General features: G+C 35.3%; 3 protein-coding genes across 3 annotated transcripts; 1 reads left to right on the top strand and 2 right to left on the bottom strand.

Moving 5' to 3' along the window:
• Positions 1-3,956: 3,956 nt before the first annotated feature.
• F4812DRAFT_447432 (kinase-like domain-containing protein) lies at positions 3,957-5,693 on the top strand. The gene is made up of 4 exons (XM_047935741.1): positions 3,957-4,351; positions 4,416-4,690; positions 4,749-4,972; positions 5,024-5,693. The coding sequence occupies exons 1-4, from the start codon at positions 4,185-4,187 to the stop codon at positions 5,381-5,383; spliced, it is 1,026 nt and encodes a 341-aa protein (XP_047785514.1). The 5' UTR covers positions 3,957-4,184; the 3' UTR covers positions 5,384-5,693.
• A 168-nt stretch (positions 5,694-5,861) lies between these two features.
• On the bottom strand, positions 5,862-6,967 carry F4812DRAFT_463890 (S-adenosyl-L-methionine-dependent methyltransferase; the record flags this gene model as incomplete). The annotated part of the gene is made up of 5 exons (XM_047938281.1): positions 5,862-5,948; positions 6,006-6,342; positions 6,393-6,676; positions 6,741-6,816; positions 6,873-6,967. 5 exons carry the CDS (start codon positions 6,965-6,967, stop codon positions 5,862-5,864), a joined length of 879 nt encoding a protein of 292 aa, XP_047785513.1.
• A 3,469-nt stretch (positions 6,968-10,436) lies between these two features.
• Positions 10,437-13,235, bottom strand: F4812DRAFT_453675 (uncharacterized protein; the record flags this gene model as incomplete). The annotated part of the gene is made up of 8 exons (XM_047936518.1): positions 10,437-10,631; positions 10,713-11,690; positions 11,826-12,005; positions 12,042-12,116; positions 12,264-12,421; positions 12,557-12,634; positions 12,687-12,809; positions 13,043-13,235. 8 exons carry the CDS (start codon positions 13,233-13,235, stop codon positions 10,437-10,439), a joined length of 1,980 nt encoding a protein of 659 aa, XP_047785512.1.
• Between the last annotated feature and the right edge of the window lie 485 nt (positions 13,236-13,720).

The following is a 13,720-nucleotide window of genomic DNA, read 5'->3' as shown; positions in this document are numbered from 1 at the left end:
TCCCCCCCCCCCCCGCCCCCCCCCGCCCCCCCCCCGCCCGCCCCCCCCCCCCCCCCCCCCCCCCCCAGGTAAAAGGAAGGCCGGGCATTTAATGCTAAAAGGATTAAATTATAGGCTTTTGTACTTAAATAAGTGGCGAAATGTAGAAGATTAATAATAAGTTATTAAGGATAGAAGGAAGTTACCTTATTATTTATAAAGTTAATAATAAATATTATATATAAAAAAAAAGTTAATTAATTAAAGTAATAAATTATATTAAATTTTATTTTATATATATTAACGTTTAAAGATTATAAGTTACAAATTATTATTATAATATAATATATATATATATATATAAATATTTATATATTTAAATAAATTAATTTTTAATTAATATTATATATTAATATTTTTTATACTAATATATTAAGTTATTTTTACTTAATTATTTTTAATTTATTTAAATTTTATATTAATAATTTATATAATAATATAAAATTAATAAATATTTTAACGTAATTAATATTATATTATTTTATATAAATGTTTTATTATATTAATATAATTTAAAACGTTAATTATAAAAGTTTTAATATATTTATAAAGTTTATTATTATAAATCCTTAAAATTGATTTTAATATTTATTTATTATTTTTTTAAAAGTTTAAACATATAATGCATTTATATTAATAATTTCTAAATTTATTAACATAAATAATATTTAAATTACCTTTTATTTAAAAGTAACTATTTAAGGATTAATTAATTTTTATTTTACAGTTATATAATTAAAATATTAAATAAAAGTTATTTAATTAAATATATAATTTATTAAAACTTATAATTTATTTATATTTTTTATTTTAATTAAATTAATTATTATAACACGGGCTTGCGCTTATATTAAGCTTTTTAATTAAAATATTATAAAATATTTATAATATATAATAAATATTAATTTAATTAATAATATTAATATTATATGTGTTATTATAATAAAATCTTTTAAATTATTATAATAATAACTTTTTTAATTTTATTAATTTATATTATTAAAACTTTAATAATATTAATTAATATTAGTAAATATATATACATAATATAAAATAATAAATAAATAAATTAAATAATAATAAAAGTAAAATTAATATATTAATGATATTTAAAAAAAAATTTATTTAAAGTTAATTAATAATATAATATCTTTTTATATAATAATAATAAATATATTATTTCTCTTTTCAATATCGGCGATAAAGCACTTTATCCTTAATAAAGTGCTTATGTATCGATGTTACATAACTATTAAAAGTAATAATATTTATAAAAGAATTACGTATAAAAGTTTAAATAAGTAAAAAACTATAATATAAATTTATAAAAAAATGGTATAAATACTTTTTATATAAATATTAAAAAATCTTTAAAATTATATAATAAAATTAAAGCAATTAAATATAAGTTATATAAGCTTATATAATTTCCAGAAATTTTAAATAAAATTTAAAAAATTATCATAATTAAAAGAACTTATAATTAACACTTTTTATAATAACATATAAATAATAGTTAATAAATTAATTAAATACGAATATTTTATATTATATAAAAAAGCTAATATTATAAAGAATTTAATATATATTTTCTTTAAATATATAGTTAATAAATACGGATTATTAAAATAAAGTATCTTAAATAAAAATAAGCTTTTTATATTTAAATTTTAAATTAATTTAATAAAAAAAATAAATATTAAATAAAAGTTATTTATAATATATTACATATAATTGAATAAATAAATAAAACAATTAAATTAAATATTAAAATAATATTTCCGTATATATATTAATAAAATATAAAATAATTAAATAAAATTATTATTATAAATAAAAATATAAAAATGTCTTTATTTAAAATAAATATTAAATATAATTTTTCAATAATAAAGTTAATTAATATAAAACATATAATTATATTTAAGGTAAAAACTATAGCAGAATAAATTATTATTATATAAAAGTATTTAATAAATAAATTTAAGTTTTTATAAATTAAAATAAAAAAATATAATAATTAATATAAAATTAAAGAACTAATTGTTAAAAAGGGAAATAAAGTTTATTTATTACGATAAAATATTAAAACTAAAAAATTAAATAAGAAATTAAATTATAAGAAATTTAAATTATTTAAAATTAAAGAAATTATTTTAAAAATTAATTATAAATTATTATTATTAATAAAAATAAAGTTACATTTAGTTTTTTTTTATTTTTTTATTAAAATTAACTTTTAAAAACGCATTTATATAAATTATTTTAAAAACGCATTTATATAAATTATTTTAAATATTAAAATTAATTAAGAATATAAAGTTAAAAAAATATTAAATTTTAAACTATTTAATAATTAAATTAAATACTTAATAAAATAAAAAGATTATTTATTAAAAAATATATATATAAAAATTAATTAAACATTTTAAAAACGCTTAAAAATTTATTAAAAATTTTTATTAAAAAAACCTTAACTATTTCCGAGCAAAAAAAGACTTAAATTTAAATTAAAACTATTTTAAAAAGAGGTAACCTTAATAAGATCGTTAGGAAATATAATAAAACCAAATAAGCTTAAAATATCTTTATTTTAATTTTTTTCTTTTTCTTTTAAACGTTTAAGTTCCTTTTTATAATATATAATCTTAACAACTTTAATCTTAACTATTTCTTTTTAAAAACAAAATTAATTAAATTAATAAACGCATTTTAATATATTATTTAAACAAACATTAATTTTCTCTTAAAAAATAATATTTTCCTAATATTTTTAAATTACTTTACAAAATTAAAAAATCCGGAATTAAAAAATAACAGGTTTTACTAATATAAAAACAGTAAGAATAAAGAATTCTTTAATAACCGAAAATCTTAATAAAAAAAGCATAGGCTTCGTAAACACCTTTCGAAATACGTTTTAATATTATAATATAAAAAGTTAATTTTATAAAGTAAAAAAAAACACAAAAAAATGAAAGAAAACCTTAAAAAGAGAAAAGTAATATTATAAATTAACAATTAATAAAACTATACCTAATATAAAAACAGGGTATTAATTAATAAATATTTTAATTAAACTTTAAAAAATTAATAAAATCTTAATAAAAATAATATATAAATAAAAAGGTTTATAAATATATTTAAACTATTATATATTTAATTATTTATTTACATTTTCTTAATTATTAATTTAAATTTTATATTTAATATATATAAGGAAAAAAACTTTAAGCTTTTTTAATAAACATTTTAACGTTTTATTAAAACTTAACTTATATTATTATTATTTACTTAAAATTAAAACCTTAGTTATTACATTTTATCGAACTTAAGTATAAATTCGTTACATATAATTTATTAAGCTTAAAGCTTTTATATTTATAACGATATTTTATAAATAATATATATTTAAAATACTTATAATTAAAGTTATATTTTATATTAAAAAAAATTAAACCTTTAAGGATATAAATAATTTATTTATTATATTACTTATAAAATTAAAAGTTTTCGTAATTATAATTATATTTATTTAAAATTTAATAATTTATAATTATAGTTATACCATTTTTTATATTATTATAAAAATGTAAAACTTTTATACCGGTTTTACTCCTATTATTATTTATTTTACTTATTATTTAATTTACATTTTACGTACGTACTTACTAACAGTTTTTATATTTATTAAAAATATATTTAAATAATTTTTTAAAATTAATTAAAACCATATAAAAACGTTTTTTATAAAATAGTAATAAATTATTAAAACCTTATATTTATTTTTATTAAAATTAATTTAATAAAAAATTAAATAAAATTTAATTACATTAAATTAACTTTTTATATTAATAATATTATCGTATTTTAATAATAAAAAAAAATTAAATTTTTTATTAATTAATAATAAAACCGTAATATTTTATTATATTAATTATAAATTAAACTTTTTATTATTATTATTATCATTTTATTAAAATTTAACTAATTTGTTTTGTAGAATTAAATCCGAAAACTGGCTGACGTAACCGAGCATCAGCTTAGGGTAAGTTGTCGCAAAACACATAAGATGAACTTGACCAACTCCTACTTTTCACCAATCTTTTCCATCATCCTTCCCTGGTCGATCCACTTCTCCTTTGATGTCTCTTAATCGCATTGTTTGCCATACACCCCTCAGTCGGATCGCCTACCGTACAAGCATCAGAATGGCATCCACCATAGTGGGAAAATCTGGTCGTGTGTACGTTCAGAGGGAGGTGCTCCAACTTCATCGACAGGACCGTAAGCTTAGCGTCTTCAAAGCCGAGTACGTCTCAACCTCGATGTGCTCATCCCAAAGCTTAGCCACACCTCTGACCCATCTCAATTAGGTCCGGGAGTGAGTCTTTTGTCTTCAAGCGCGTACCTAGGCCAATATACGATCTGTCCCTATGCCTCGCAGCGGAGTTTGCAAGCTCCCATCGGCTTCGAATGCACATCGATTGCAACCAAGAAGAAGGCATTCTAGTCTATCCCTATTTCAGAAGCACCCTTCTTGCCTTGATTCAGGAAGATCCCGACTTTCCTCTAGCAGAACGAAAGAAGATATTGCGACATGTAGGAGAGGCAATACAAGAGCTTCATAGCAAAGATTGGATCCACACCGGTACACTCCGCCCAGAATTGTCATTTAAGACCTCTAACTAATCAATCAATCTTGGCAGATGTGAAACCTGATAACATTTTGGTCAATTGGACTTGCGACAAAGAGGGTAACAAAACAGTTACCGATGTGGCCTTAGGTGATTTTGATATCGCTTTCAAGTCGGAGGGTGGAGAGCCACACCAGACCCCTCATGCAATAGGGAATGCCATGTGGCGAAGCCCAGAAGGACAGACCGGAAGGGGTGTGACAAAGGCGTCAGACATGTTCTCGTTTGGACTAGTGGTAAGTGAACCATGTCAAAATTCAAGAATTCACGCTGACCTCTATTCGCAGTGCATATATACTTTTGGGGGTGGGGAGCTCCTGCTTTTGAACGATTACCAGGAGCTAGCAAAGAGTGGTATAAGGCCGGAACAAGAGATCCTGGTTCGACACTTCTCCTATTTCGGGTTAGTGCCTGAAGGGCTCCTCAAGCAAGTTAACAGTAAGGATTGGTGTGACGCCCTGAAGGGAGCATCAGAAATAGCTGAGGAGGCAGTGAAGGAACAGCCTGAACTAAGATTTGAGTGGTGGGGGAAGGAGCTTGGTCCCGAGGCACAAAACATGATATCTGGAATAACAAATCCAGATCCGGCGGCTAGAACGACAATAAACCAAGTCTTGGCGCATCAATGGTGGCAGGAGGCTACTTAAATAGCTATTTGAGGTGACTGCTGGGGCGGATGCGATGAGAAGTTAGAAACCCATACCATTAAGTAGATATAAGTATACTAGTCGCTATCCAAGAGGTATATGTCAGGAGACCCTGATAGCACTCGCCATTTAAAATCCTGAGCAACGATCTGATCAGCCATTCACTCGCGGAGAACCAACTACCACAAGGAAGTGGGTATTTTATACCAACTATTGAGGCTCGGCCCAAAAATTGTACATTCGAGTTCACAAGACTGAAAAGTCGGGAAATTATTATATAGAATTAATCTATTTACCTATGAATTTCTAATTCTGCGCTCTGGCCATCTCATGACGTCGTTCATCTTGACAGGATAATCCTCCCTTAGATGGCTCTGCATTAGAAGCGTAGCAATTGCATCCTAAATTTCAGGTTTCTGGCCATAGATGACGTGCTTGCGTAAAGTGAGCAAATGGCATTTGAGACGAAACTATGTACTCATAAGTAAAGATAGGAGTGAATTGTAGGGTCTTTTAACTCTTTGCGCAGTTGTGCCAGGTACAGCTGGACTTTCTCGATCGGCCACTATATTACATATTCATGTTAGCCCGTTTCCCATGCCTCGATCAGAAAACGACTCACACCAAGTACTGTTGTCATGCCCCTTAGAGCAAACCCATCAAATCCATCTAAGAGAAAGCACAAATTCCAGTACCCCCACTCCTTAAGCTTTTTGTCCTTTGCCCAGGGGCCTATTGGCACTTTAATTTTCTCCTTGTGAATATGTATAAACCCTGCAGCATTGATTGACTCGCATGCCACCTCGCCTGCCGCAAATGTGTTGCCCATCTTCTGGCCCATTGCCTTAAAAAGCTCCCACCATTGTACCAGGGCCGAGTCCTGCGGCAGGGTTCCATCGTCCGACATCGCCTGTCCTGATAATTCAACTTGCTCAACGAAGCCGTCAGGCTTTAGATGTCTGAATAACCATGAGTAATAAGAACAGATAAATAATGAAGAATGACGTACCGCAGAGCTATTTTATGAAACACGACCCAGTCTGGCACTGACCCAGCCATGGCACGGATATGAATTAAGTCAAACTTGTTGTCTGGATATTGCCACTGCTCATTGATATCGTCGACAACAAAACGGCAGTTGGGCGGCACGGTTGCGGGCTGGATAGGAGATAAATCGATGCCAATTACTTCTGCGGATGGGTATTTATCTGCAAAGTCCTTAAACAGATCGTGAGGACGGCTACATAGAAAGAGAACAGAAGATTTTACATCGCCCAGATGCCTGTACCACATCTAACATCGAGCATATGCTATTCCGAGTTAATGTTGTGGTTTCCGTGTCTGCTGGAACGCATACCTGGGGGTCATCTGAGATTGGAGCGCGATGGAGCTTTCCATCAAGTATTTCGAGGTACATAGTGTGATTATTTATTCTTAACAGATTTATTAGAGATATTGGACGGAATATCGCACCTCAAATCCTCAGCACCTTGTTAGATGTCGTCGTTCGGAGCCCTGCGGAGCGCTGAGTTCTTTGAATCCCGGACTGAATGAGGGCAGAGAGTCAATACCAGTACTGCCCATCTTTGTACGTGTGATATCTTCGTCCGTTCTCCTCTCTATACTTCAAAATTAACGACGATAAAGATTGCGTACTCGACACTAGTCTGTATCAGCGTTAGTGATGCTGTGATGGAGTAGTGGCTCGGTATTCTCACGACTTAGCATATGCAGAATCAAGCTCTTCCGCGGTATCCTATGATACCGATAGTAAGCTAGATAGCGTCCACGAGGAAGAGAGTTAATCCAGATTTACGACCTTGATTATGTTTTGAGGTGTCTCGTCTGTTAGGACGTCGGGATTTGGCGGCGAAGATATCTTAGTAGAGCTAGAGCAAGGTACAATACGAAACAAAGTCACAAACTAGAGTTTAATGCTGAAGGTTAGAGCGCCTACGGGGAAAGTCAGCTAAAGGTTTGATAGTTAATAGATTTAATGGTATTAAAATGATTAATACCCTAAGGTAATAGTCCCGTGTAACCTTTGCTGTGGGAGGCCGTCGGTCACCATCATGCCCTCTTCCAGGTCACTCACTAGGATCACCCCTTGAGTGGCTATGTTGGCACCGGCTTTATGGGGAGTGGAGGACTTGAGAGACCACTTAGCACCGCAGTGTCAGCGTCTTACCGTAGATTCGGACAGATGCCGAAGACCCATGTGCACCTGGATATACAACTGTAACGTGAAGACGAAGGATTGGCCGCCAGGACCTCTAGAACGCATATGTACAGGAAGGCAACGGATAAGGCAGAAACTAATAAACCAATCCGTCGCAATCCACACACGATGCTCAGTCATCCAAACGGGAAGAACACGATGACTAGCGGAGGAACCGCTCCCGACTGCTCAACCCCTTCTAGACGAGCCACCGCCGACAAAATGTGCTCCATATGCGTCAAAGGATACGTACTATTACTCAACATGGGAATAAGACATACCTGTGGGCATGAAAACGAAGCAAAGTCCTTGACGGCACATCCCCAGTCCAGCTCCTGCTATCCAGCATCTTAGCATCAACATCGGGATTGCATCTGAATCAAGCCAGGCAACAGACCTGCAGTAAAATGGGGCAAATGCTGGAACCTTGTCCTAGGTGGTGGGTGAGGCACGGGGCACCGTTCTTCCGGCCAAAAGTCGGGTGCAAACACGCATTTTTGTTCAAAAGGTTCGTGTAAACACGGAAATTCAGAGCAAAATAGGGTAGAACCCCGCGTCTTCCTCTAGATCTTGGTGCAAACACAGCTGTCCACAAGAATTCTGACGCAATATCACATTTTGCTCGAAAGCTCTGTTGCACAATGAAACCCTAAACGGCTTTGCGTAATGGACACCCTTGAACTTCGCTTCCGTTCGCAAGATCGGTCGCTGGACATCGAATCTGCTGCAAAGGAGTCGCTCCATTATACCATCGAGGCAGTCTTAAGAGGTCTCATAACACTTCCACTTGATGAACACCATTTGACTTGCATTAGGCTTGGAAACGCCTTTTGCAATGCCATTCAATCTGGGCCAAAGCGAAGACCAAATGGCCTTGTATCCATTATTTCCTGCACACAGGACCCTAGTGAGAGATCTATCGAGGCGACCCTTCTCCGGAAAGGAGGGAAATAGGCTGTAGTTGCTTACGCTCTGGCTGCGCTCGATAACAGATAAGTGATAAACTGGGCAAAAACTATCCCAACCAATCAACTCGATCTACTCGCAGACTCTACAAAGAACATCAAGGCCAGTAAAAATTTCCTTCAAATTGTGGTGACAACAGACGACAAGTAGCCCGGATTTCAGAAAGCATATGTGCCAGGACCCCGAGACTATCGTGGTCGGGTCTCAAAAGTAAAGACATACATGCTCGAAGGTAAGAAGAGTTGTGTGGTGTTTAACGACAAACTGCTAATTTAATTGTAAAGGGACATTCAACAAACGTCAAATCCAAAAAGACGCGCGTTAATGTTGAAAAAGGGGATAATCAGTGTTTCGAGGAGATAGGCCACGAGATAGCCGTTCCTCGGGCAGAGAGCAGAAAGATGTCCGGAAATAAGCTCGGCCAAAGGCAACAATCTTTGCACCCTTCAGGAAAGGAGGTATTGTTTCGGACAACCCTTGGCCTTCCTAGGAACCAAAAGCTGCCAAATATGGCTAATAAAATTCATACGCCAACAATAAGTCAACAGGCGTGGGATCTGATAAATCCATTGACCGAGGGGAGAGTTGCAGAGACTGAGCAGCTGGAAGCTGCACAGGAATTCTTAAGCTTTAAGGAACTACCGATCATGGCACCGAACTTCAACCAGCCCGCTGGATCTGATCCGAATATAGAGCAGCACGGAGCATATCCCTTCGACCTTGGAACCCTAACGTCGACGGACTTTGATCTTTAGCTGGTTCCCGGCTGTACCAAAAATTATAAGTCGTCACGCTTGACTGTCAACGCCCAAGCAGGACGAAATATGCGGTGGTTCCATCCTGCACCCTCATCTCTCCTCTCTGGACATGTGTCAACGTTCTTTCGGGAAGCGCAAGCCCGGCAACGGTCGCTTGTCCAGCGTCACCATATAAGGCTACAACAATTACACGAGTGTCGTCTTTGAGTTTCATGGTGCAAGGACCTTCGGCACAAATAATGGCTCCAGTTCGATCTTTGTCTGGCTTAATCTATGGATCCGTTAAATAATGTTGGTCTTATGCGATCATGGCCGTACCTTCTCGGCCTCAGCCAGGGCTTTCCTCAGTTCTTAACTGACTGCTTTGACATTTTCCGCTCCTTTATCTAGCGTCCAAACCCCAGCGCCTTCGAAATTCCATTTAGCGCGGACAGCAAAATGTTCAAACCTCAGAAATATTTAATCAAAGCTGTCTAATAGCATTGGTTCGGCCTTATTGCTTTTATTGAACATGTTCCGTCTCAATCAAGGAAAACTCAGTTACCGGGCTACGCAAATAATTTCTTGGTTATAGTTGGAAGTTGTATTAACTAGTGTGGTCATTGATCATTATCTCCATTTCGGATGAGGGGACAAGTTTAATCCGTTTGGTCACATGATCACAAATCTCAACATTTACGGCTTGCTCGTACAGCGTGATCATGCTCAGGCACGCTCATGCGGTGACGATGTCCATGTCCCCAGTGTAGCTTGCTATGAATTTCCACCGAGTCCACGTATAAGCCACACCCAAGTTGCAGACAATCACGAAGCAAGCCAAGTAGTGTAGTTTAATAGCAGGTTTAGGAAATTTTTTATATTCTGAACTCGAGCAAACAGGATAGCCAGACATTATCAATGAAAGGATCTACATTTGATACAAATAAATTTCTATAACTAGTTTGTCTCTAACTGAGATTCGAAGTCAATTTAGAGGTTGTTGCACTTAACTTATAGGATCGATAGCGCTAAAGCTATAGAAAGCACAAAACTTAACCCTGCGCATGGTCAATCATAGTTACCAGGTTCGCAGAATAAAGACAGAGCTGCACTCTATTCATAATAAATGATGTTACTTATCCACCAACACCGTCGGGTCATTCCAAACTTCGTAAAAAATAGCATTCATACGAGAGTATAAGCCCCTATCCTCTCTCTCCCACCTCCCGCCATTCGGAAAGACTGCCTTCCGTAATCTGTTAACCCAAGGTATTAATGGCTGATAATATGCCGTAAAATTCTCCTCCGTAGTTCTGAGGAAGTTTCCCTCATGAGATACTTATCCCTTCTTTAGCTCCGCCAACTCCTCCATATCCACGGTATTTTATTTATCAAATTTCGGGACAACCTGCCCCTGGTCGGGCCCTTTGTAGTGGACGTATATCCAGAACAGTACCCAAAAGAATGACTCAAGATCGTGTATGAAAGAATATTGCTCGCCAAAAAGGGCCCCAATCGCTATAAAGGCTCTGGTTCCTGTCTTTCCTTTTGCTCCTGAAACAACTTCTCGCTGTTCTTTAATAACAAGGTTTAAATCGATTAAGAATAACAGCCAGAACATATTGTTATTATCTTCATTAATTATAAGATTATTAATCAAAATATCCTTATAAAAGATGCCGGTCTTATGTAAAGACTTATATTTATTTATACAACCCTCGAGCCTACGGAGTAAAGCTACCCGAGAACTTGCCTTATAAATTGGCTCCCCGAAAGTGCGGAGTATAACCCGGCGGTGCACTCGATTCGGCAGAGGACTACCAGCTGGCTTGGTCGGAGAAGCGGAATAGGATCGTTTGTTTGGCAGTAGAGGAGCGCCAGTCTGGCTGGATGACCGTTTCACCCCGGCAGTGCTGCGACCTTTCCGTGGAGTAGCTACACTTGTATTTCGTGACATCGCAGTGCGTCCAGCTTGGTAATTCTCTGCAGTTATAATATCTAACCCTTTTCGCACATTGGTCTGAATATTGTCATCTAGGCCTCTGACTTGAACAGTCTCGTGGTAATAATACTTGGCCACATTAACTACCCCTTGGTCGGTTGCCTCCCGAAGTAGTTCACTCTCTTCCTCACGTTCCGTATACTGCCATAAGTCCTTAATGACAAGTGACGTCTGTGGATCTCCCTTGCAATGAGCTTTCCAGCAAGTCGTTGCCCGGCCGGCTATGCAAGGTGCACGCTTCATACGCCTGTCAATAATCAAGCGCTTTGTTTGGCCATTGAGTTCAACGTCAATATATCGCTTATCGCCAGATGTTATAATAGTAGGATCGAACCTAAGCTGCTCTTCACTCATCCACAAAAACCCCAATATCGTAATTATAAACTGCAGGCCATTTATATTAATATCGAATTACTTAGACACAATACCCCCCAGGCAATCAAACTCCTATATCCTCATAAAAAAACCACATATTATAAAGCCTAAGACGAAACGACGAGTGTATTAAGCAACAAGCACCTCTCTGGCATATCTCCCTAGATCAAGCCATGCTTCCGAAGCTTTGTCGGCGGACGGGTTGCTCTTCAGCTTTTTTGGCATAAGGATCTGGGACCAGTGGTATCTCAAGTCTTTCCTAACTTTTAAGTTGTTTACAAAACCGATATCCATCTTACATTTTACAATAGAACCATCGATTGGCTCATTAAGCCTCGCTAATAGTCTCCGCTAACGTACAGGATTTAACTTATAAGCCTCCGCAAATGTCGACAGCTTTATACTGAAGTCCGCAAACCAGTTCAACACATCATCCTAGTTCGCGTCTTTTGGCCATCCCGTCCAGCCGTCGTCAAAGAGCGGATCATTGCTTTTTATATATTATTTAAAAAAAGCCTCGGATGCAATTTCAAGGTCGGCTATACTACCAAAGTATGTCTGGTTGAAGTCGCGGAGCCTGACATACATAGGACCAAACTCCTCCTTAAGCACATCGTCTACGTACTTACAGTGTTCTAACGAATTTGCGAAGTTGCTCGTATTACAGAGCCATGGAGTCGGTTGGAAAAAAGAGGGTATCGGTCGGGGAGGAGGGGTTAATTTAGTGACGGCGTTATAGACTTAGTCCCAGATCTTGCTATCCGGTTTATCAGTGAGGACGGTATTGAGGAAAGGTCGGATACGGTTGAAGTTGAAGGACCTGGAGGCAACCGCGGAAATAAGTCTTAGGAAATTGTTTTGTAAGGTGTTTTAACTTGTTTTCGAGCGTAGAAGGCGAGTGGCAGGGAGATGTCGGAAGGCGGACAGGAGATCGAGGGCGAGATTCTGGATATCTGCAAATAATTAGATGAGCATACTCACAGTTAGACACCAACCTCCCCGTACCTTCGTCGCAAAGTTTACTAAGCGTGTCCAGTGTGCAGGAGATGCTTTTATCTTCACAGATTAAGCTGAAAGAAGCGCGAAAAGTATTAAGGCCTCTTTTAATCAAATCGTTTCTAATGATCTCTAACCAAGTTTAATCTACCATAACGGATATAACATTTTGAAGTATTAGTTAGATAGGACTAAAAGATATTACGTTTTATTGTATTTCTGGCTTAGCAAAATTCTAAACCACCTAGTCAGCCACTTGGTCAGCCATCTCGGAACAATAATAACGCTAAAGGCCCGTACGTTTATCCAACCAAAATAATCTTAATAAACTCCTGAATTAACGTCTCTGGCAAGCTTAGGAGGACCACGGATCGGATAGTAAGATCCTTGCCCGTAGTTGGCTAAAATAACAACTGCTGGAATTTCCATCTCGACAGCAAAGAATAGTATAAGGAGGGAAGCCGACTTAGAGTAAGCAACAACCAGTGGCGGAAATATAAAGAAGAGAAGAGGAGGAAATAGAGGGAGAAATAGAGGAGGAAACAGATAGAAGGGCATTGAGTTTTTGTTGGAAAGCAATGGACTTTAAAGAATAAAAGCAGCCGCCAACACTACTTTAAAGCTCGATTCACGATAGATAAGCGCCAGATCCGAGCCGAGAAGCCCGAAACAAAACCTCCCCCGGCAGTATGGGATATAAAGGCGGCATTGATGTGGAAGGGCAAGTGTTCTACAAGGAGTGATAGGAGTAAGGGATAATATAAGAGATTTAGGGAGGCTCAATAAGTTCCTACATAACTATATACAACATAAACTTGAGGTATATCTGCAGCGGTAAACAGTCCTACGTCATTTACTCGGACTGCACATCTGCCTATGGGAAAACTATCATGCGGCGGATGATGCAACGAATCTATCTTCAAGGGTGTAATTATACCCGTATCCGCACGAGATGGGCTATGGCGAGGCACAGACAACTAAGTCCACGAACAAGGTTCCTTTGCCATAGGCCGAGCATAGGAGCCTGGCATAATATGCTTCAG

The sequence above is a fragment of the Daldinia caldariorum genome (genome assembly GCF_022478825.1).
Source record: "Daldinia caldariorum strain CBS 122874 unplaced genomic scaffold F4812scaffold_29, whole genome shotgun sequence".
Taxonomy (NCBI): Eukaryota; Fungi; Ascomycota; class Sordariomycetes; order Xylariales; family Hypoxylaceae; genus Daldinia; species Daldinia caldariorum.
The sequence above is the reverse complement of the archived record's forward strand: the minus strand, read 5'-3'. Positions and strand labels throughout refer to the sequence as shown.